The sequence below is a fragment of the Electrophorus electricus genome, chromosome 8 (genome assembly GCF_013358815.1).
Source record: "Electrophorus electricus isolate fEleEle1 chromosome 8, fEleEle1.pri, whole genome shotgun sequence".
Lineage (NCBI taxonomy): Eukaryota > Metazoa > Chordata > Actinopteri > Gymnotiformes > Gymnotidae > Electrophorus > Electrophorus electricus.
Window position 1 is genome coordinate 13,634,873 of NC_049542.1, and position 20,154 is coordinate 13,655,026.

The 20,154-nt window shown below is 37.7% G+C and overlaps 1 protein-coding gene across 3 annotated transcripts; it reads left to right on the forward strand.

The window, feature by feature from the left end:
• The first annotated feature begins 5,699 nt into the window (after positions 1-5,699).
• Positions 5,700-15,298, forward strand: stm (starmaker). 3 transcript variants are annotated; one of them, XM_027028036.2, is made up of 22 exons: positions 5,700-5,790; positions 6,624-6,685; positions 7,021-7,038; positions 7,291-7,323; positions 7,882-7,920; positions 8,262-8,300; positions 8,932-8,958; positions 9,062-9,106; positions 9,322-9,357; positions 9,449-9,484; positions 9,584-9,622; positions 9,783-9,833; positions 9,924-9,968; positions 11,717-12,547; positions 12,663-12,692; positions 12,772-12,813; positions 12,903-12,953; positions 13,050-13,088; positions 13,349-13,402; positions 13,765-13,818; positions 14,214-14,286; positions 14,492-15,298. In XM_027028036.2, exons 1-21 carry the CDS (start codon positions 5,780-5,782, stop codon positions 14,249-14,251), a joined length of 1,620 nt encoding a protein of 539 aa, XP_026883837.2. In that variant the 5' UTR covers positions 5,700-5,779; the 3' UTR covers positions 14,252-14,286; positions 14,492-15,298. The 3 variants fall into 3 exon arrangements, with proteins under 3 accessions (XP_026883837.2, XP_026883838.2, XP_026883839.2); XM_027028037.2 differs by having other exon boundaries at positions 9,792-9,833; XM_027028038.2 differs by lacking the exon at positions 8,932-8,958.
• The last annotated feature ends 4,856 nt before the right edge of the window (positions 15,299-20,154 follow it).

The window sequence follows — 20,154 nt, forward strand, 5'->3', positions numbered from 1 at the left end:
GGATTTGTGACCATGTTCTGGATGTGAGAGTTTTGTTGAAGCTGGTGTTTACTTGTTCTTGTAACTATGGTGCTCTGAAATGTGTGAACTAAAATTTAAAAAAGCAAGGACTTCACCCAGTACGCTTTTAAACATCTGCACTTTAACCTCATAGTCATTTTATTTCAAATGTAACATGAGTGCAGAGTGTCCAAATTTCACTGTGTTACATTTGGAGTGCAATGTATAACAGCATGTAAAGCAGACCTATTTAAACTTATTTATATACAGCTGTCTAAAACAGTGAGGTATGGTGACTTCCATGTAGATGAGGTTATGCTGATCACTGACATATTCAAAACGTGAATGCGGCTTGGCCTGAACACAAACCCAGCAGTGTGTTTGTGAATGGGGTAAGCTGTCCCATAAGCCGTCTTAAAGTCACCCAAGCACTTGCTGCACCCACACTAGCACATATAGTGAAATCTCATTTCATTCCTTTTCTAAAATCTTAATCTTTGGGATTAATTCTCATTTTTGACTCTTTTCCAAAAAACAAACAAACAAAAAAAAAACTTCTTTTCAGAGGTTAATAATGAGTTAACAGAATGACTGGATTTACCAAAATGTTTGCAAAGTAGCACTGTTATCTCAGAGGTGTGTGATCTGGCACAGGACTTTCACATCGAGGTAAACGGCATCAGCTAACAAAGTCTCTCTGTCTTACAGTGACTGCCGGTCTCTTTTAGTGTCAGCTTCACCACTTGCTGTGCCAGCATCTGAGATGCTGAAAGTGTGAATACTACATGCTGTCACTTACTCTTTGCATGTGCTGCATATTTCTTTGCATGTGCTGACTTATGCACCCACATGATATCAAACGAGCTGAAGATTCCAATGTTGTTTACAAATGTATTAAATCTTTTTCAGACGTGAACATATTTCATTTGCTATCATTGTTCTAGAAGCCTTCTGTATGCACTTATCACATATTATCACTACTGTCACCTACTGGTGATGAGTGGTACTACAGCTATAATTAACTCTGACGTGCCATAACACAGTGCCTAACATATTTTCAGATCACATTTTTGTCCCCTCGTGTGAAATAACGGTCATATTCAGGTACTGCTCTTGTGAGGAAACCTGTTTTCCACCGTGTGTCTGATTTCACTGGACAGAGATATGGCTATGGGCTGAATAGACATTGTACAGAGATGGATTTGTCCAATAGCTCAACACAAACAGCCTTTTTCTCATCTGAGCCAAGGCACATTCTTACATTTCAAACATGGTTGCCATTGACTCTGTCTTATAAAAGGGTGGTTAGCACGGGAGGAGCTGACTGACAACATAAGTGACAGCATCTGAGGTCCTGAATTTAAAACTTGTGTAACACACTCAGTCTAACCCTTTTGTTTGATTTTACACTTTTTTAACACTATATTTTTCGAAGGTAGATGAAAGATGAGTAATTTAGGGTAATACGCCATCTCTGACTAAGCTAAACAAACAACTTTTGCATGTAACTTACTGGATAAATGTAGACTAATATAAAGACACTTCAATATGAAGCAACCCCAGTAGCCAAGAATACAACCATAGAATGATCAGTTCAAGGAAGCTGCCTGAAGATTTTAAATGTCTTAACATCTTTTCTCAATGTCTAAGGGAGGTCTAAACATATTTATCCCTTCTAGGAGGTTCTGTGCTCGTGTTACGAAAGGGGAAAACAAAGCCTTTTAAAAGTCAGGGACTAGATTTTGGCTTACAAGCCCAGACTTTCAATGCAAGCCGGCCCCATCTTCTACTGAGATGTCAAGTAAATTTACAGCTTGCACAATGAAACAGAACTACTTGCTTTAACTCTTGGTTCCTTAAACAACCTTATTTTACCCTCTACCATGTCTCGGTTGGTTGTTTTGATGTTTTGACTCTGTGTTTTGCAGCAAAGTGATATCACTTAGGCCAGAGACCAGTACTCAAACAACTGTTGTCATATCACCAAAAAGCCCAGTACTTTTGTAGCAGAGGGTGAATAACTGAAAAATTGTGATTGTTGTTGGGAGTTCTTTTGAGTCTTGATATTTTCTTGGTCTTGATATTTTGTCACTAGGGAATTTAATGAGAGGTGTTGTAATGTTTCAGGCTAGGGTTAGAATGGGAAGTGTTTCCATAATCTCACTACCTGTAACCTTCCTATAACTTGACCTTTACTTATTTTACCAAAAAACAATTGTGCTGGTTAAACAGTGTTTTAACTGCCAAAAACATTGTTCAATTTGATTCTGGCCTCCTGGAGATGAAGACACTAGGTACCATGGACTGGCACACGTAAGTGCCACCATATCCCTGAAATTTATCCAGAAAGCAGCAGCACAATTTGGTTGCAACCTCCCAGGTCATCCACCCCCACCCCCCTACCCCCCACCCCTTAATTGAACAACAAAAAACAAAGATTAATGGTTAATGACTGGTTTAATTAAATCCACTCCTCCAGAGTTGTTGGAAAAGGGATCATCTAGAGGAATCGTTTTTCTAGATTCAATGTACTTCAAAACAGCTCTACTAATTTCTGATTGTGGCTTTTTAAGCAAGTCCAGAATGACTTATGCAAAAGAAAATGCACAATAAGAGAAGTAGAGCACTGGAGAGTACTGAGTACTGCAGAACAAAGGCTTTTAATCCAGTACAGATATTTATTCTAACCTCTATCCTATAATCTCTAATCTCTGTCCTCTAACCTTTAACCTCTAGCCCTAATCTCTATTCTAGTCTACTTCAGTGAGAGGAAATGGAATACAATATTGACCAGTTCTACTGGTCATTAGAAAATTCTGTCTAAATGTATTACAATAATACCCATCTTGAATACAAACTGGTAATCTGAAATTAGTGTTATATAGATATAATTATATAGATATAGTTATATAGATCCTGGTCTATGCTTATGGTTGTTGTGATTACAGTTAAAACCCTAGAAATTAGTGATGACCCCTCCAGCACATACTGCGATGTTTACAATGAGGTCACTTTATTCTGTGGAATCCCATTAAATGTTCTTAGAGCCTGAGAGCATGTTGAAACAGTCACAGGGCGATTTGTGCAGGCGCACTGATCCCGAGTTCGTCTTGGATCACTGGTCATGAGGTTTTAGTGAGTTGGAGAGTTAGTGAGTCTTTTTTGCCTGATATTTAAAACATTAAACCTGTATTCCTAAGTGCTACTCCTAAAAGTGAATGGCTTTATCACCATGGCATTTAGGTATTAGAGCTCCCTGGAATCAACTGCAATAGTGTTAAATTACAGTCAGTTTGGACATGTATTTGGACCATTAGTAGCAATGTGCACTGACGTAGGCTGGTAATCCCCTCAGCACTAAGTTTCTAACATAGTAAATGGAGTAAGACATCTCACTTGGTTTCCACTAGTGTGTGTGTGGGCAGGTAATGAAGTGGGAGATGAGAGGAGAAATGAGAGAGATTGACTGACTATCCAAGAAAGTGGATGTTTATTGGTAATACATTGACCACATGGAAGAACTTATTTGGTGTTACTAAAACCCATTTTGGGTTTATTTATTGTTTATTTCTTTATTTTGTGCTTATTGCTCAGTAACATTTAACTGGCAACAGTTCGGGGTTGCATTACATGAAGTGCTGCGCATATGTACATATGGCTACGACTTGTTCACAGACTGAAAAAATGTTCCAGTTTTTCCTTTGCTCAAAGTGTGCAAGAAGCTTAACTGTGAAATGGCAATGAGGTGCTCCCCAACTTTCAGCCTTGGAATGGTTGCATTATCTTTCAGTGAGTCAGCAGCTTACCAGACACTTTTGTCCCACCTTCCTATTCCCCTTTTACCATTACAAAACACATTCATTTACCCCCAAGACCTCATTTACCATTCACATTAGCATATGAAACTACACGTCTTCCCAGTGCTTTGCATATAAAACATCCCCATAGGCTTTCCTAGTTTCTTTGGCATAGAGAACTTTATCAATTGTAATGAATGCGAATTGTAAATATATGTAGATGGGTATAGCTTTGCACAAGATGTACTGTGTTTTGCATTAAAAGACTAGCCTGGAATACTAACAAACCGGGAGAAAAATTTTTCCCTGGAAAAGCACTCAAACAGTTAACAGGATTAAGTTCTGGAGCCACCAAACTTTAAGGCAGCTGCCTTTCTCATGTTTTCTCACTATGTTCCTACCTTTTTATCATTTGCTTGTTCTTTACTTCTTGGTTGAAAAACAAAAGTGATTTGTTTGTAGAACAAAGAAAATTACATCAACTATCTAGTTATCAAAGCTGCTAGAATAGGATCTCAAGAAAAGGGACACATAGGACAGCAAAAACCTTTAGTGTACATGTCATCTTCAAAACCTCCCTCAACAAATATATCTAACCTGTAATCAAATGGGAATCTCTATAACATCTGGGGGAAGGGAGTTGAAAGCTTGTCATTCTTACCTACTTGGAGTTTTATAATCAAGTTCAGTTGAAGTGCATAATGTTTACTGGTAACTGTAAGTCGCTAGATAAAAGTGTCTGACACAAGCTGTAAATGTAAATGTAAACACAGGCACAAAACTGTGGATGTGGACATTACTCTTGTTGCACCCTGTGGTCGTGCACTAATAGAATTATTACAAGCATAGTTTACATTAGATTTAATATTAATCTACTATGACATCAAATACTCTTTCTCTATTTTCACTGACATTTTAATATAACAACGACAATAGTAGAGTGTGTTACAATGTCTAAATGAAGAGAACAAATTACAACTCTATTACTCCAGAAACTGCTTTTACACAGTTAGTTTCCCTCCGGCTGTAGTAATCTGTACGGCCTGGTTGAGCAGACAACTGCACAGGCATCCTGTTCTGACTTCCAGAAAAGACAAATGATAAAGAGGACACACACGCTTCACATAAACCCTGCCAGCTCTCTCCTACTGGGTCAAATGGATTGTAATGTGAAGTGATACCTTATTTAACTGAATCGGTTCATTTGTACATAAACTGTCAGACATGAGACCTGTTTTCATAAAGGAAAATTAGGAGTCTTTTTGCTCTTACAAACAGATTAGTTATTCTGTTCGTCAAAGTTTCATGCACAGCAGCCCAGCTCAGTAACCTGGAACTGTGCCGGAGAGCCAAGCACGTAATCTCTGAACATTTCCTGCTCACGGCCCCTTGTGCAGTTTTCTCAAAAGAACACTTTAGATCTCAGGTCCACATCAAAATATATGCACCAAGAACTGAAAAAAAAGAAGAAAACAGCACACATGATGTCATCAGAACCATGAAGGCTGTGTGTGTGTGTGTGTGTGTGTGTGTGTGTGTGTGTGTGTGTGTGTGTGTGTGTGTGTGTGTGTGTGTGTGTGTGTGTGTGTGTGTGTGTTTGTGTATCTCAAGGTGGCCTTGAGAACTGGACTGACTGCTGGAGTGTTAGACTGAATCTGGAAGGTTGGGATGGGGGTTTGTCACAGAACATACAGTAGCCTAGCCCTTGTACAAGACCTGTTTGGAAACATAAACAATGGCCATACAGCAATTGCTCTTAACCCTGTTTTAATGAATGCAATCCAAGCCGTTCCCGTGCGACGCCTCTGCCTGCTGGGCACTGCCTCCTTCAGCAGGCTGGGGGGTGGGGGTGAAGAGGAATGGGGCGGGTCATATAAAAGCCCCAGGGTATGCTCCAGCCAGGCTCCAGACCTGCGGAAGAGCACGGAGACGCTTGAGCCTGCCTCACGCTCCATTCAACTCAGCTCCACCATCTGAGCACGATGCTGTCACGGTGAGTAAGCAAAGCACATGGCTTTCCAGCTGTATAACAGCTTCAGCGAGGGTCACAACTGCCCTCTGGGTTAAGGCTTCTTCAAATACTCACCCTGAGGCTGAAACTAGGACAATGTAACATTTTTGCAAATTATTAAAGGTTTCTTGGTTGGCCAGCGTCCAGGAGAATGACATTGCAAATCAGTAAGCAGGCGACTTTGCGAAGTGAATGCTGGCAATTCTGATTATGTTCTTGGGCACTGATTGTCATTTGCTATTGATGATATGAGAAGTGAGGTTTCTCTAAATAGAGAGTATTTCATGTTGTGAGCAGCGAAAATAAGGGATGAGAGCACTTTAACATACATTAGAATAAATTTCAATTAAAATCTATTTGGAAACCTTATATATTTTATACGTCTTTATACATCTTATCTTTCAGAGATAGTGGTTAGACGCTGGAAATGCATGTTATATATTTTCTTCTATCTGTTGGTTTTGAAGTATTGAACCTGAATTAGATAAAGTGAAATAGGGGTCTGATTTGAACAGATGGAAGAGACAGATCATGGGAAAGATAGCACTACGATCATTGGAGAGTAATTATAGGACCCGGATTCTACAGAGATTTATACTTTCAGCATACTGTCTATTTCATTTAGACATTAATTTAAAATATATTACATTAAAATTAAAAGACTAAATTCTAGGTACTGTATTTTACATTTATCATTTTGGAAACATAACACCTACTGAATAGTAATCACTATAACACCTGTAACAACCACTAATTAATAATGATATGATTTATTGTTGAATTCATTATTTTTGCATTTTTCTTCATATACGTAGGACAGTAGTTGTTCCCCTGATCTTTGCTTTAGTGGGTGTCGTCCTTTCTGCACCGCTAAGTGGTAAGGAAATACCCAATTTCTGAATCCTATTGAACCACATTGTGTTTGGATCAATAATAACGGTGCATTTTCCATTAATGATATATTATATATGTATCATTTCCATAAAGCACCTAGCATTACAGCACTGTAACATTTCAAAATGTCTTCTCAAGGGGAACATGGTGCTTCCCCCCAAAAAAGAATGTAACCAGAGCCCAGACCCTTCCGGATCCACACAAAGACGTTCTGTTCACCTGTTGAATCGACTAGGGCCTCTGTAGAAGTCTGTTTCTTATAGCTAATGAAGCTGAGATGTGTCTTTCTTTTTCATGGTTTCCCCACCCCCACCTTAGATGGGACAGACATTGATGGTAAGAATGTAACTTAATGCCCATTTTCATACACATTTCCATGGTAACATCTGTGCTCTATTCATTATTAAGTGTGTTTTTTGAAAAGCATAGCTAATTGCATAAATATTTTTACATGTTATGGTATTTAGGATGAGGCCAGTAAAGCTAATCCAACACAGAAAATAATGATTCAGATAATAATTCCAATTCATAATTCTTATTGTTATAATAATTGTTATTATTTAATTAATTTTATTTTGCTTGTCTTAGAGAATGCCCAGGTCTTGATAACATTAATGAATGGTAGGTGATCAATTTCATTAAAAGCTTTCAAATGAAAGATTATCAAGAAATATTTGTGAATCAATCCATAATGCAAAAATTACCATAAAATCACAGTCTGCTGGAATTTAGAGCAAGAGTTTGCTCAAAAATGTGTTCAACACATGCTATGCAAATCAGTCCAAGTGGCTTACAAGCTCCCTTTTTAGGTGCCAACAATTCAGCTCCACCAACCCGTAGCCCTGTACTATAGAATCTATCTATCTATCTATCTATCTATCTATCTATCTATCTATCTATCTATCTATCTATCTATCTATCTATATATATATATATATATATATATATATATATATATATATATATATATATATATATATATATATATATATATCCCCACCTCCTGAAACTCAGACCTTATCAGAGGCCTGTGAGTTTCTAGGATTGCATTCAAATAAATAATTAATACTATATATATAGCAAATTAATGCTATATACAGCAAATCAAATGAATGAAACATAATACTAGATATAAGAAATATAACAACCGTGGTGATTCTGAAAATATACTTTTACCAGGAACTACAGATGGAAAAGATTCCTCAGAGAAAACAGAAGGTATGTCAGATCACAGATACTGTGGCTAATCCTTTCTCCTCATGGGTCCACCTTCTGGGTAAAAACCCTATAACATTAATATTAATTAATAAGAGAAAAATGTCAAAGAGAAAGTAACATAGGGAAGAAAATGAATGCCCTGTAGCTGCTGGACCAGACCATATGTTGTACACTGTGGTTGTGTAACTGTATGTTTTATACTATGATTGTGTGACCATGTGTTGTATCACAGCTGTGTCACTGTATGTTGTACACTATGGCTGTGTGACTGTATGTTGTACAATATGGCTGTGTGACTGTATGTTGTATACTATGTTGTATATCCCTGACTCTAATTTCAGGTACAAGTGACTCATCAGCTGATACTACAGAAAAGCCAGGTAAGATCTCAGAAACAAAGAAAAAATGTTCAAGTTATATCTAAAACCAAATTTAAAACGTGTTAAAGGAAACAAGAAAAAAAGAAAGAAAGAGATGCTCGCTCAACATATAAACACTTGCATAATGTGCTCTTTAAGAATTCAAAGCAGTACAATTGAACAGGGCATGAAATATGCCCTACCAGAGTACACAGTGGTCAAATGGTAACTAATGCTCAGCTCCATGTCAGTAACCACACCACTCTTTCTAGGAAGCTGAAAGAATTGGCTTTTGTCAACTAAGTGTGTAGAGCATTACCGAAACTTAAATAGGAAATGCATTTAATTGAAGGTGTGTGTGTTGGGGTGGGGTGAGTGGACTGAAGGACATCAAGAAGCTATAGGAAAAACAGGTTGCAATATTCAGTTCTTTCAAGCCAGTTTGATTATGGTGAAATGTTAACAACCTAGCCCATATTTGCTCTTATACTCATGAAAAGATCCCCTTTCTTATGGGAATAGTGACAGTACAACACTGAACCTTGAGCAATGAGTTACTAAGACATAACAAACTAATGCTATGACAGAATTAGTAGAGCACATTTGATATAATATTCAGCTTGTTCACTAATCTTTCATATTGTGTCGTCAGATACTGACATGTCATCAGATACTAACAGTAAGTAAACACTACTATTTCACAGTCTTCAGCTTTGAAATTGTTCATTGCAAGATATATTTCAGTGGCAAGGTTGTCACTTACTGTTGGGGTTCATTTTCAGCTGATGCAAGCAAAGATGAAACTACCAGTGCTCCAGATTCCATAGGTATGAGTGGAAAAGAATGTCAGCAATTGCAAAAACACAATTTTGTAGTTTACAATGTTGTAAGGCATAATGCAAAAAACAAAAAATATATTTTAGAATGGACGACTTAAACAAAAATTTCTAAACAAAAGACCCATTAACAATGAAACTGTGGATGTCTATCACTGTGATTAAAAAAAAAAAAAAATTAAAATTAAAAAATTGTTTTCCTTCAGATTCTGCTGAAGGGGCTACAGAAAAGAAGGATTCTGGTGAGTCCACAGATATCTTTGGAAATTAGTTGTTACTGACTCTAGATGTTGCTAAACTGTAATTCACACCCTGTACATTTGTTTCATTTAGCCAACACACCTGAAGTGGATATGAAAGATCGCTCAGGTTAGTGAAAGTCTATGATATTGTATTCCACATGGAACGGCTTTCTCGAAAGAAAAAAGAGAAACAGTGACCTAATGAAGTCCTTTCCCTCAACGACAGATGGCACTGATGAACAATTATCAGCTGAAGCTCCACAAGGTAGAGTCCACAGTTCAGAATAATTGTGCTGGCCTACATGCTTGTACAGAGAGAGAGAGAGAGAGAGAGAGAGAGAGAGAGAGAGAGAGAGAAATAAAAATTCAGCAAACCAAAATCACACACAATAATCCAATTAATTTATTCAATCATTAATTTATAGTTTCCACAGATGACAAAAAGGAAGAATCAGACACAGACAATGATTCTGCTGGTAAGGCCACCAATAACTATTCAAATTAAACATTAAAAAGATTCAGTCATCAATGTAAACCACTGTATATTTTTCCAAATGCCATTTCAGATACTGACACAGCATTTAAAGCTTCACATGAAATGGATTCCCCAGGTAAGTCACCATTACAGCTGTGCTGTTACACATCCTGCTCCTTGCTGAAATATTTGCTTTCATTCACCAATGTCTACTGATGTCCTTATTTATGCATGATTCACTAATGAGTTTTCACCTGTAACCTTGGAGAATAGAAGTACATTGTTGGGAATTTTACAGAAAAGCCTGAAAAGAATATCATATCAAAGTAATTTTCAGGAAGTGTTAAATAACGTGCATTCATCTCAATCCAGTTCTTTCAGCATCGATATAACATTAATGAAGAGGAATTACTGTAATGTTGTACTGTAATGTGAGTTAATGTAATATCTCTAGAATTTTCAGTTGATAATCTGTGCTTTATGTTTATTCCTCAATGCAAACATCAGAGACTGATGTGTAAGGGATGCAGTCATTCTGAGCTACTAGAATACTTGTCAGTTGATCGTCGTGAAATACTGGTCATGTTCCAAATTCAAAAATAATTTCTAATAACTGATTAGAATCACAAGATCTGTATTTTCTCTTTTTTAAGTGACTTTGAAAAACCTAAATTCCAAATTTTGTTTTAAATGCCAAAAGCTCATAGATTCATATATTTAAACAGCAAAAATGTGTGGGGATAGAGGATCATCTCATTGTGTTACTGGATGCGTTATTAAAGTCTCAGTTAGGAATGGCCAAAACACTGCTGCAGTATATGCACAACCAGCTCTGACTTTACTTACCTACATGACCAAGATACATATAGTATTGTATCATTCAACAGGGCATGGTGTTATTATTCAAAGGCTTCTGTTGTAGTGCCCAAAAAATGCCAAGTGCAGTAATTCCTCACAAGGCCTTTCATGTGTTATCTAAAATACCTCAGTAAAATTATACTGCTCAGTAAGTCCTTTTATGGATTTAGTGAAATGACAAAATCTTATTTTTTTCTGATATTTCCAAGCTTTTTTTATCTTGAACTTCCACTAAGAAAACTACTGCAAAGCTGTTAGAGAATGGATTATTTAACTTTCATGCTTGGTGTGGTTGCGGCTGACTCTGCAGACACAGAAACCATAGATTCAGACGATTAGACATATAAAAAGTTGAATCTGATTTGAGTTTTCTTCCAGTTTTCTTTAAAAGATGCACAAGCTTTCTCAACAATTCAAGTTTTATTTCTCAGCCTTCTTTTATTTCTCAATTTGAGATCCTGTCTTTCAGACTTGATGATTCACATTTGTGTTTGTAAGTGAAATAAATTACAACAAACAGACCTCTACCCTGAATGATATGCATGTGCAATTTTTTGAAGTCAGTAATATACATGTCTGCATTTACAAGTCTGTCATGATTTTGAATTGCAATAGCATAAAGATGGTAGCAGAATATGACTTCAAAAAGACCACATATATAGCTTTTGCAGGTTATGTAGCTTTTACTGGCACTAATGTGACATAACATGTAAGTGAGCGAGAGAATACTATAGTGATACGCACATGTGCAGTGAAGCATAATATTAAAAAACATGAATTCCATTGTTTTAGTGTTATGAGTTCTCATTACAGTCACATAGCTGTTTCTCATCTAGGACCAAATATGAAAGTGGCTCAGATCTGATTTGAATGATTTTGTGTTTGTTTGTATCTTTAAAAAATGTAAAAGAGTGTTTTACATTTGAAAAAAAAAAAGTGTATTTGTGCTATTTCAAATGTCATGTAAACTATAATATAATAAACCAGATCTCACTTCATGTTATTACCTGTATCATATATTTTCAGAATCTACCAAGGACAACACTGATACTAGCTCTAACACAAATGAGAACAGCAAAGAGCAAGACCTGGACAAAAAATCTGAGCCTGAAGACAAAGATGCAGTGGGCAAACCTGGGCAGGACACAGATGGAGACAGCAAAGAGACTACAGACAAGGGAGACACTGACAAGCCAGAGACGCCAAACACAGAAGAGAAAGATATTGATAGCTCATTGGAAAAACAGGCTGAGGCCAGTGAACATGACAAAGAAGTATCAGAGAAAGATAGTGACAGAGACATGGCAGACTCCACAGATGTGACTGTGACCAAAGACAGCACAGAAAACCCAGACAAGGTGAGTGATAAAGATACCACCACGGACAGTGACAAAGATAGTGATGGAGATAGCGACAAAGACAGTGATGGAGATAGCGACAAAGGTACTGATGGAGACAGAGATAAAGACAACATTAATCGTGAAAGAGATGATGATTCTGACAGCATGGAGTCAAAGAATGAAGAAGATGCTGCAGACAGAGACAAGGATGCCACCGATGATGTCAGAGATGACAACAGCAATGACAGCAATATGGGAAAGGCACAGGGAATCGCACCTGGAGAGGAGGACAAGGACACTGAACAGGAGAAGACAAGTAAATCAGAAAAGACCGATGGGAATACAGCTTCCAGAGGCTGCCAGGACATCCAGAAATCTCAGACAGGCTCTGTCAAGTTGGACTCTTCAAGCTCTTCAAGCAAAGAAGACAAAGAGAGCAGCATTGAGTCTCAAGATAAAAATGGGTCAGACAGTGCCGATCAAGGGTATTGGGACAGCTCCGAGACAGAGGGAGGAGGTACATTTTAGGTTCTCATTTATAATATGTGTAGATAGTAAAGCTCAGAATCCATGTTATTGTGAGATAAATGAATACTATTAGATTTTGGCAGTAATTTGTTTTCTCTTGACAGTCTCAGATTACAAAAGTCCAGAGTGTCTTGGTAAGTAGAACATTCATACTTACAGTTACTAATGTTATTTCTAATTCAGTGGGTAATACGTTGTATTCTATGCTAACAGAGCCTCTGGAAACAGTTGAAGTCACTGAGAGTGATTCCAGGGGTGAGAAGCACATGTTACCTGAACAGTACCTCTTATTCCATGTAATTTTCCACACCATTTGAAAATAATCTTTTTTCCCACTCTCCTAGTTGACATTGACCATGATGACTCAATGGAGGCAACAGAGGCAACATCACCTGGTAATTATGGGTAATCATTTAGGCTTGCAACAATCTCTCTACCTGCTTAGATAAGCACGGTGTAGCAGCTAACACCATCTTTGTTCACCATTATAGAAGAGCACACTGAGGAAGACACAGACGTAGACACTACTGGTATGTAGCGCAGTCATGGAGGTTCCGACAAAACAGGCAACAGTTTCCAGCAATGCCTAATAGCAGACATACGCGTCTCAAAGTACCAGTGGGATTTAGAACTTGAAAGTAAAAATGTAATTTTGGTGCTTGCAGTGAGCGAGGCATAATGAGTGTAATGACACAGAGAGTGTATAATTGAAAGTCTGGGAAAGAGAAAAACAAATGCTTTGTGCAATGTTGCAGTTTTGCAGCCTACTGTTTCATGTGTGCTTCAATAGATGAAGATGACACAGATGTAGATGAAGATGACACCATGAAGAAAGTTCCTGAAAGTAAGATACCACACCACTTGCATCATTATTCACATAGTAAATAAACGGGAGCGACAGGACAGTGCTCATGTAGAACCTTAGTCTGCAACAGGACATTACAGACTGAGGCCCTTCATCAGCTGTGCAAGAAAAATACTTCTGAATTTCTAGGAAACTGGACTCTTCTTTAGATATTATATATATATATATATATATATATATATATATATATATATATATATATATATATATATATATATATATATATATGTATGTATGTATGTAAGGATAAGTATATGTAAAGTACAATATATAGCACTGAATACCTTATATAGCACATGTACAGGACATGCACAGTATAATTCTGTCCTGCATGTTGACAGCTGTTCCCGATAATTCACCTGACCAGCCCGATCGTTTAGATGACACAACACAAGGTACCTGTTGCACTCTTCTGGTGGTGTTCTTACAAAATAACCAATAAAGAAATTCGAGAAATCAATGGAATAAGAGAAATCAAAAGAATCAGAGAACAGATGCAAGCTTTGGAGTTTATTTTGTTAGCCTAGTCTCTCCCCCCTGCATCTATTATGTATAGAAAGGCCATTGGCTAAACGAAATCCAAAGGGCATTTTCAGAACGCACACCTGAATTCAATGCATACAAACTCCTTAAATAAATACAAAAACATGTACTCTGAATATACTTTTAAGAATAGAAAACTTTTAAAAGATTTGAAATCACAGCCAGTGTGTTAACTTAATTATACACTTTCTAAATATATACATGCTAGGATGTGGACTACATCATTCTATTCTATTCTATTCTGTAGGGTCTGTTGTAGGAAGCAATCCACCCCTAAGTTCCTAGCATCCAGGATGCTCCTTAAGAAAACAGTTTAACAGGTAATTACGTTTGCTTGTTTGTTTATTTGTGTGTGTGTGTGTGTGTGTGTGTGTGTGTGTGTGTGTGTGTGTGTGTGTGTGTGTGTGTGTGTGTGTGTGTGTTGGCGACAGGATTGGTATCTTCTGTGATGATGTCAGTGATTTGTTTTTTTGGTTGGGTGTATGGGTTCGCTTGTCAATTCTGTTCTTGATGTCTCATCTACAGGGTCATCAAAATGAGTGACAGAAGAAAAGAAGATATGAAAGGAAGTGACCACTGAAGTGGTCACAATAACAAGCCACCTTTTGATTCTCATTAACATGTGACATTTTTCAGACCTTTCTATCTCTCCCCCAAATGGTGAAGGGTCCTATCTTGAGGGTTCTGGGATGCAAATTAAATTATTCAGCTGTTTGGTGTACATTCTATTTTTATAACTGCCTTCATTCTACAGCTCAACAAATTCATGTTTTCCTGTATTTGGTATGCTAATTCCTATTTGTTTTCATTTGTGGTGAAAATAGTTGCTAAAGTTCCAGAGGTGAAATGTATTTCTCTTTGTTCCAATTTTGAAACCCATTAAGTGGTAACTATTAAAATGTTTCTTTTGGGGGTCCTAAAGGTCAAGGTCAGTGATGAGAGAATGATGCTGATGCACCATATGGGGTCTTCTCTGCTATCATTTGCTTTGCCAGAGTAATGGTCCTTGTGATGAGACATATTTTGTCTATTCAACTACTGCAGCTTCTTCGCTGACAATATTTTTCTGACTCTCAACTAAATGTCTGTTATTCCAAATCTCAAATGCTATTGACATACTATAGATGTTTTCTACGATAAAATAAACATGTACAGACAGTTTACGAAACATCTTTTAAGTTCCTGTCTCTGAAGATATATTAACTAATATTATAGTGATGTTATGCCACCGATTGTTTTTAAATAATTACTGAAATAACAGATGTATAAAATTAATACCACTTAAATATGTACACAGGGAGCAATTCTAATAAAGACTGTCAGACAAAAAAAGTACACCGTTTATTGTCTCAAAGCCACATAACCCTCACCCAACAAAAACATACACAAGCACATACACACACAAATACATACACATGCCTTGATATTCATATTCAGATAGTTACACTTGTTTAAAATTGATAATAATTCCATATAGAGCAATATAGTTTTCAGGCCTGGGAACATCCCTAGATCCATGACTGGATATGGATTCGAGATGTAGATTGGAATATCTCTGATTTAGAAAGTAGGGGAAAACTTTACATATGAATAAGGTGGGAAAGACTACAAAAACAGTCATGCTAATTTGTTGTCTACATTAAATGAGCTCAGAAATCAGCAATAACCCTGCAATACTGAGACAGCTTCACTAAGTCCAAGCTTTGAGATACCTCACTAAACTCAAGCTTCGAAATACATTGTAAATCTAAGCTTTGAGATGCCTTGTTAAATCCAAGCTTTGCATCTGCAGTTTCCATGTTCTATATGTTGCAGCCAACTATTAGCGCTTCTTATGTTACATTACTCTCTTTATGCCTACTTTTATGCTGATATATGTTCCCTTACTCAAACAAAAATAAAGGCTACAAGTGACATTGTAAAAGAATATGTACATAATGAATATATACATAAGGCAAAAAGGTAACTGCATTTACAATTTAAATTGTGGAACACTGACCATTCAAACCATCATGTTCCACCTGGTGCCTGGATTACTTTTCATGATATGTGAGTTGTGTGTGATATAAAAATATGCATAATATGTTTACAAATATCTCTGCAGTCAAAGCTTTTTTCATGAACTGGGGCTCACTGTGAGTGCACATGATAAATGCTTTCTGAAGTGGAGTTCGCCTCTCTGCCTTTGAAGGTAACTGTTATCAGACCATATGAATAACCTTAAAGGTGGCTCAAGTTTCAACATATCTGAGTAGAGCATTATGTTAGAATGGCTCTCTCCCCCTCTCTTGGTCATTTTTTATTTTGGAGTCATGCAGCAGACTAGATCATTTGACCCCCCCTTACAAAAAGAGAGCTAAGTTTCCACGTGTGTCTCCAAATGGCCCTTACGATGGGGGTGACAGCTCAGACTCACGTTACATCTCAACTTAGCTTGGTGGTCCAAGCCTGGCTCTCAGGTGAGGCCAGAGGAACAGGAGGAGGAAGAGGGAGGTGTACCTCAGACAAAAGTCACCAAACAGCTCCAAGACAAAGAGCCTCTGCTCCCCAGTCCAGGCGCAAGGCTTTTCCCAGCACCTGTGAGTGACCAGCCACCTCACCTTGGCCTGACCTGTTGAGAAGGCCACGGAACAGCCAGTGTGAATTTCCAAACAGACGTGGCCAGTGAAGCCTGACCCCACTGCTGCACTTTGTGACTCAGCCCAGCCTGACCTGGCCTACTCTCCACAGCAGAAGGGCGGAAGGGCACCAGAAGCTCACAGAAATATTAGACTTTAATTTAAGGCATAAGAGGTTCTTAGTGACTGCTGTAGTCTCCCAACTGATATCTGTGATATCTGTGAGAAAAGAAGTACCTTTAACTTAAAAACAGGTTCCTCTGGCAGGTGAATTGTTCAGGTAACATTTTTGATTTGTTTTGTTTGTGTGTAAGTTTAGCCCCTCAACATTTCTGTAATATCCAAACCTTATGGGACTGATTGAGATAAGTGTGTTGTTAATACTTTCATATGATGATAGCAGATTATACATTTAATTGAAAAATGACAGAAGCCAAAAATAATTGTGGAACGACGCTGATTCTAAGACAAGGATTATGCTCTAAACAACTAGAGTTACATATTAAGTATGTAATTTTATTAGATGTTTTGTGTTTAAACTAGAAGTTTAAACATTATAAACTCATTTGTATGTTTGTTCATTTAAACTTATTTATAATGATCAAATGCAAGTTTATTTCTGGTATTGCCTACAGTTTTATCATTGGAGGAATTGGCTGGAACATGAGCTGATTTAGTGAGCCTCTATTCATGATTAATGTCATGAGCATCAGTAAATCAATTTTATTGGGAATTTTTTTCTTACTGATAGATTAGTTGTAAGATGAATTTGTTCAGTTTCATATAGCCAGTGAGAGTTCACAGGAGGCAGGAATGGGAACGTGATCTGATGCACTGATTCATTTAAAGTCCACCTTAAGTCTCTTAACTTCCCACTGTCCAGCAATATAGCAGACTGGAATCCTCCCTGAGTGATTCATTACAGAGTGGTCAGGTAATCAAGATTCAGTTGTCCTGTAGTTTCAGAGGGATTCATTTTTAAAAAAGAGGGGGGAAGCTACAAAGCTAGAAAGCTTGAGATGTTGAAACCTGAGAACAGAGGTAAGAGTCTGTATAGGAAACAACAAACAAACAAACAAACAAACAAACAACAAGAACATCTGTGGTCTGGATATGTGTTTGACCACCATCTCCGATTCCCTGCAGACTGAAATAGCAAAGAGTCTGTGAATCTTGCTGTAAGTGACACTTTGCCAGCGTAACACCAACCTACCTGTACACCAACCTACCTGATTTCCCAGTGAAAAATCTCTCATCTCCCAGCCTCTGCCCATATGGTACACCGAAGTCCCTGCAGGGCGATGAGATGCAGATTCACTGATTGATCCTGCAGCCAAGCTGGACGGATACAGCACCAGGCCATCTAATCTCATCACCCAAGATCGGCTCCAAGGCCGCTATGGTTTCACCACACTACAGAGGCCTTTTGTCCCTGCTCAGGCAGGCCTGCAGACAGCAGGGGAGGCATAGGACATGAATCAGGCTAAGACACATCTTGGCAAGATGACCGGCAGGCCTTGTTTGGGAGTAATAATGTAGCCTTTCTATACATCCCTAACTCCAGCCCTTGTCATCTGATCTTCTGTAGTAGGTGGAAGTTCTCATTTCCAAAGGGATCATTTTTCCAAACTAAGCCCTTGCTTGAAGGTTCTGAACAATTGTATGGACTTAAACCCTCTCAGAGGTACTAATTACTCTTTGTTAATAAACATCATTCCAACACTGCTGAAGATCAAACACTATATGTATTCAGTATTCAGTAGTTTCAGCATATTATTGTACTCCTGTGTCACAGCAAATTAAAAAGTCACCTGTCTTGTTTCAATGGGGGCTTGTTTAATGCTGGTGGTAATTACATTAGTTATAAGAGACATCTACTGCAGCTTATCAAGGGGGATTTATTAAAGTAATCAATCTCACGGTCTACTCTTATTAGTTACACTCTAAAGCATTAGACTTGTCTATTACTGATGTGAACTGGCATAATGAATGCGCAATCTTTCTGCAAAGACTAGATATTCAGTTACAGTAAAGAGACACTCAATTAAAGATTCTTATACATACACAGTTCAGGTCCTGTGCATGAAACCACCTTTGAGGCCCATACCTTATTCCAGACTGACTGGAGTATGGAATATATATTTTTAGAAGGTTTTTTTCTATACAAATCCTCAGCCAACCCAATACAAGTTTCAAAGGAAAAGGGGGGCATTGGTGAGGAAAAGGCCAAGCTCAGTCAGCTATAAGGGCTCATCCAGAATAAGGTCTCTCAGGTAGGACAGACACTATCTCCAGTCTACCCTATAGCTCTGTGAAATTTCTGTCTAGCCCAACCACTCATTTACAGTTCTTTGGTATGATCTGAGAGAACGTAAGAGAGAGAGAGAATGATAGAAAGAGAGAGAGCAGGAAAGGAAGAATGAGTTATACTTTATTTGAAGAGGGCTGTGCCCTTGACAAGAAGAACTCCTCAACTGATCAAGTCTGTCATGAGTAACGGATGTCAGTAGATTTCAACTTTCTGCTTATTTATTTATTTTTTAGAAATCCACATATTTATCATGTTTTTCCCTCCCCCCAAAAGTCCAAGACATCAAACATTCACTGTGTGTAAAAAATAAAAAACACTGCACAATTTTTCCAGTGTTGTGTGCAAATATTGGGAGCAGCCTGGCTGATAAGGGCTGGACTTGGAATGAAAGTCCTGCCTCTTCCCAAAATGGGGGCTGGGAGGGTATAAAACAAATATGTGTGCCCACTGAAGCACAGGCAAGTCAAAACCCTGCTCTATGTCTGTTCTTGAGTTTCCCACTTAGACCTGTTCAAAGATGTTGTCAAGGTAAGTCAATAATAAATATATCTCTATTGCTCTTGATGCTAGCATCATACCAAGAAATCATAGGTGAGCAAGTGCTAATAGATATTATAATAGATATAATAGAGCATGTGAAAGACTGTGAACGTGCTGTGGAGCTCAGTAAGGGGATGCTATGGAACAAGTAAAGGTGTTTAGATGTGGTAATATAAGCTTTTGTTAATTTAAACATTAAGATAAAAACAGCATATTTTAAATGAAACAGTGTATAAGGTACTCTGATGCAGCTCTGATGAAATGTGAAATCTGGTATTGATGTGGTTGATGGTTTTGATGATTGTTGCATATTAACAAACTAGTTAGTTATTTAAAAAATAATGTGGTTTTGATTAAAGTTTGATCTGATCACACGTGTAATTAAGATTTGAGGGTGTGGTCTCTTGATTGGGTGTGGACTCTTTTTATCCAGATATCACACATTTATTTTACATACTTATTTTGCATATTCAAATAGCACTTATGCTAAGATAATGTAACTGTTAAATGTGCATGACAAAAAGAAGCAAATCTGATGTATTCAAATGATCTTTACACTGGACTCTACAGACATGCTTCATCATTAGAAATGTACCTTACATGCCCTGCCTCTAGAGTACCAAAGAACCAGAGTTGTAAGATGGGTTCTCTGGGAACATGCTCACTTCTGGGACAGGTGCTGCTTGCTTGCACATCAGTAATTACCAGAAGATTTTTTT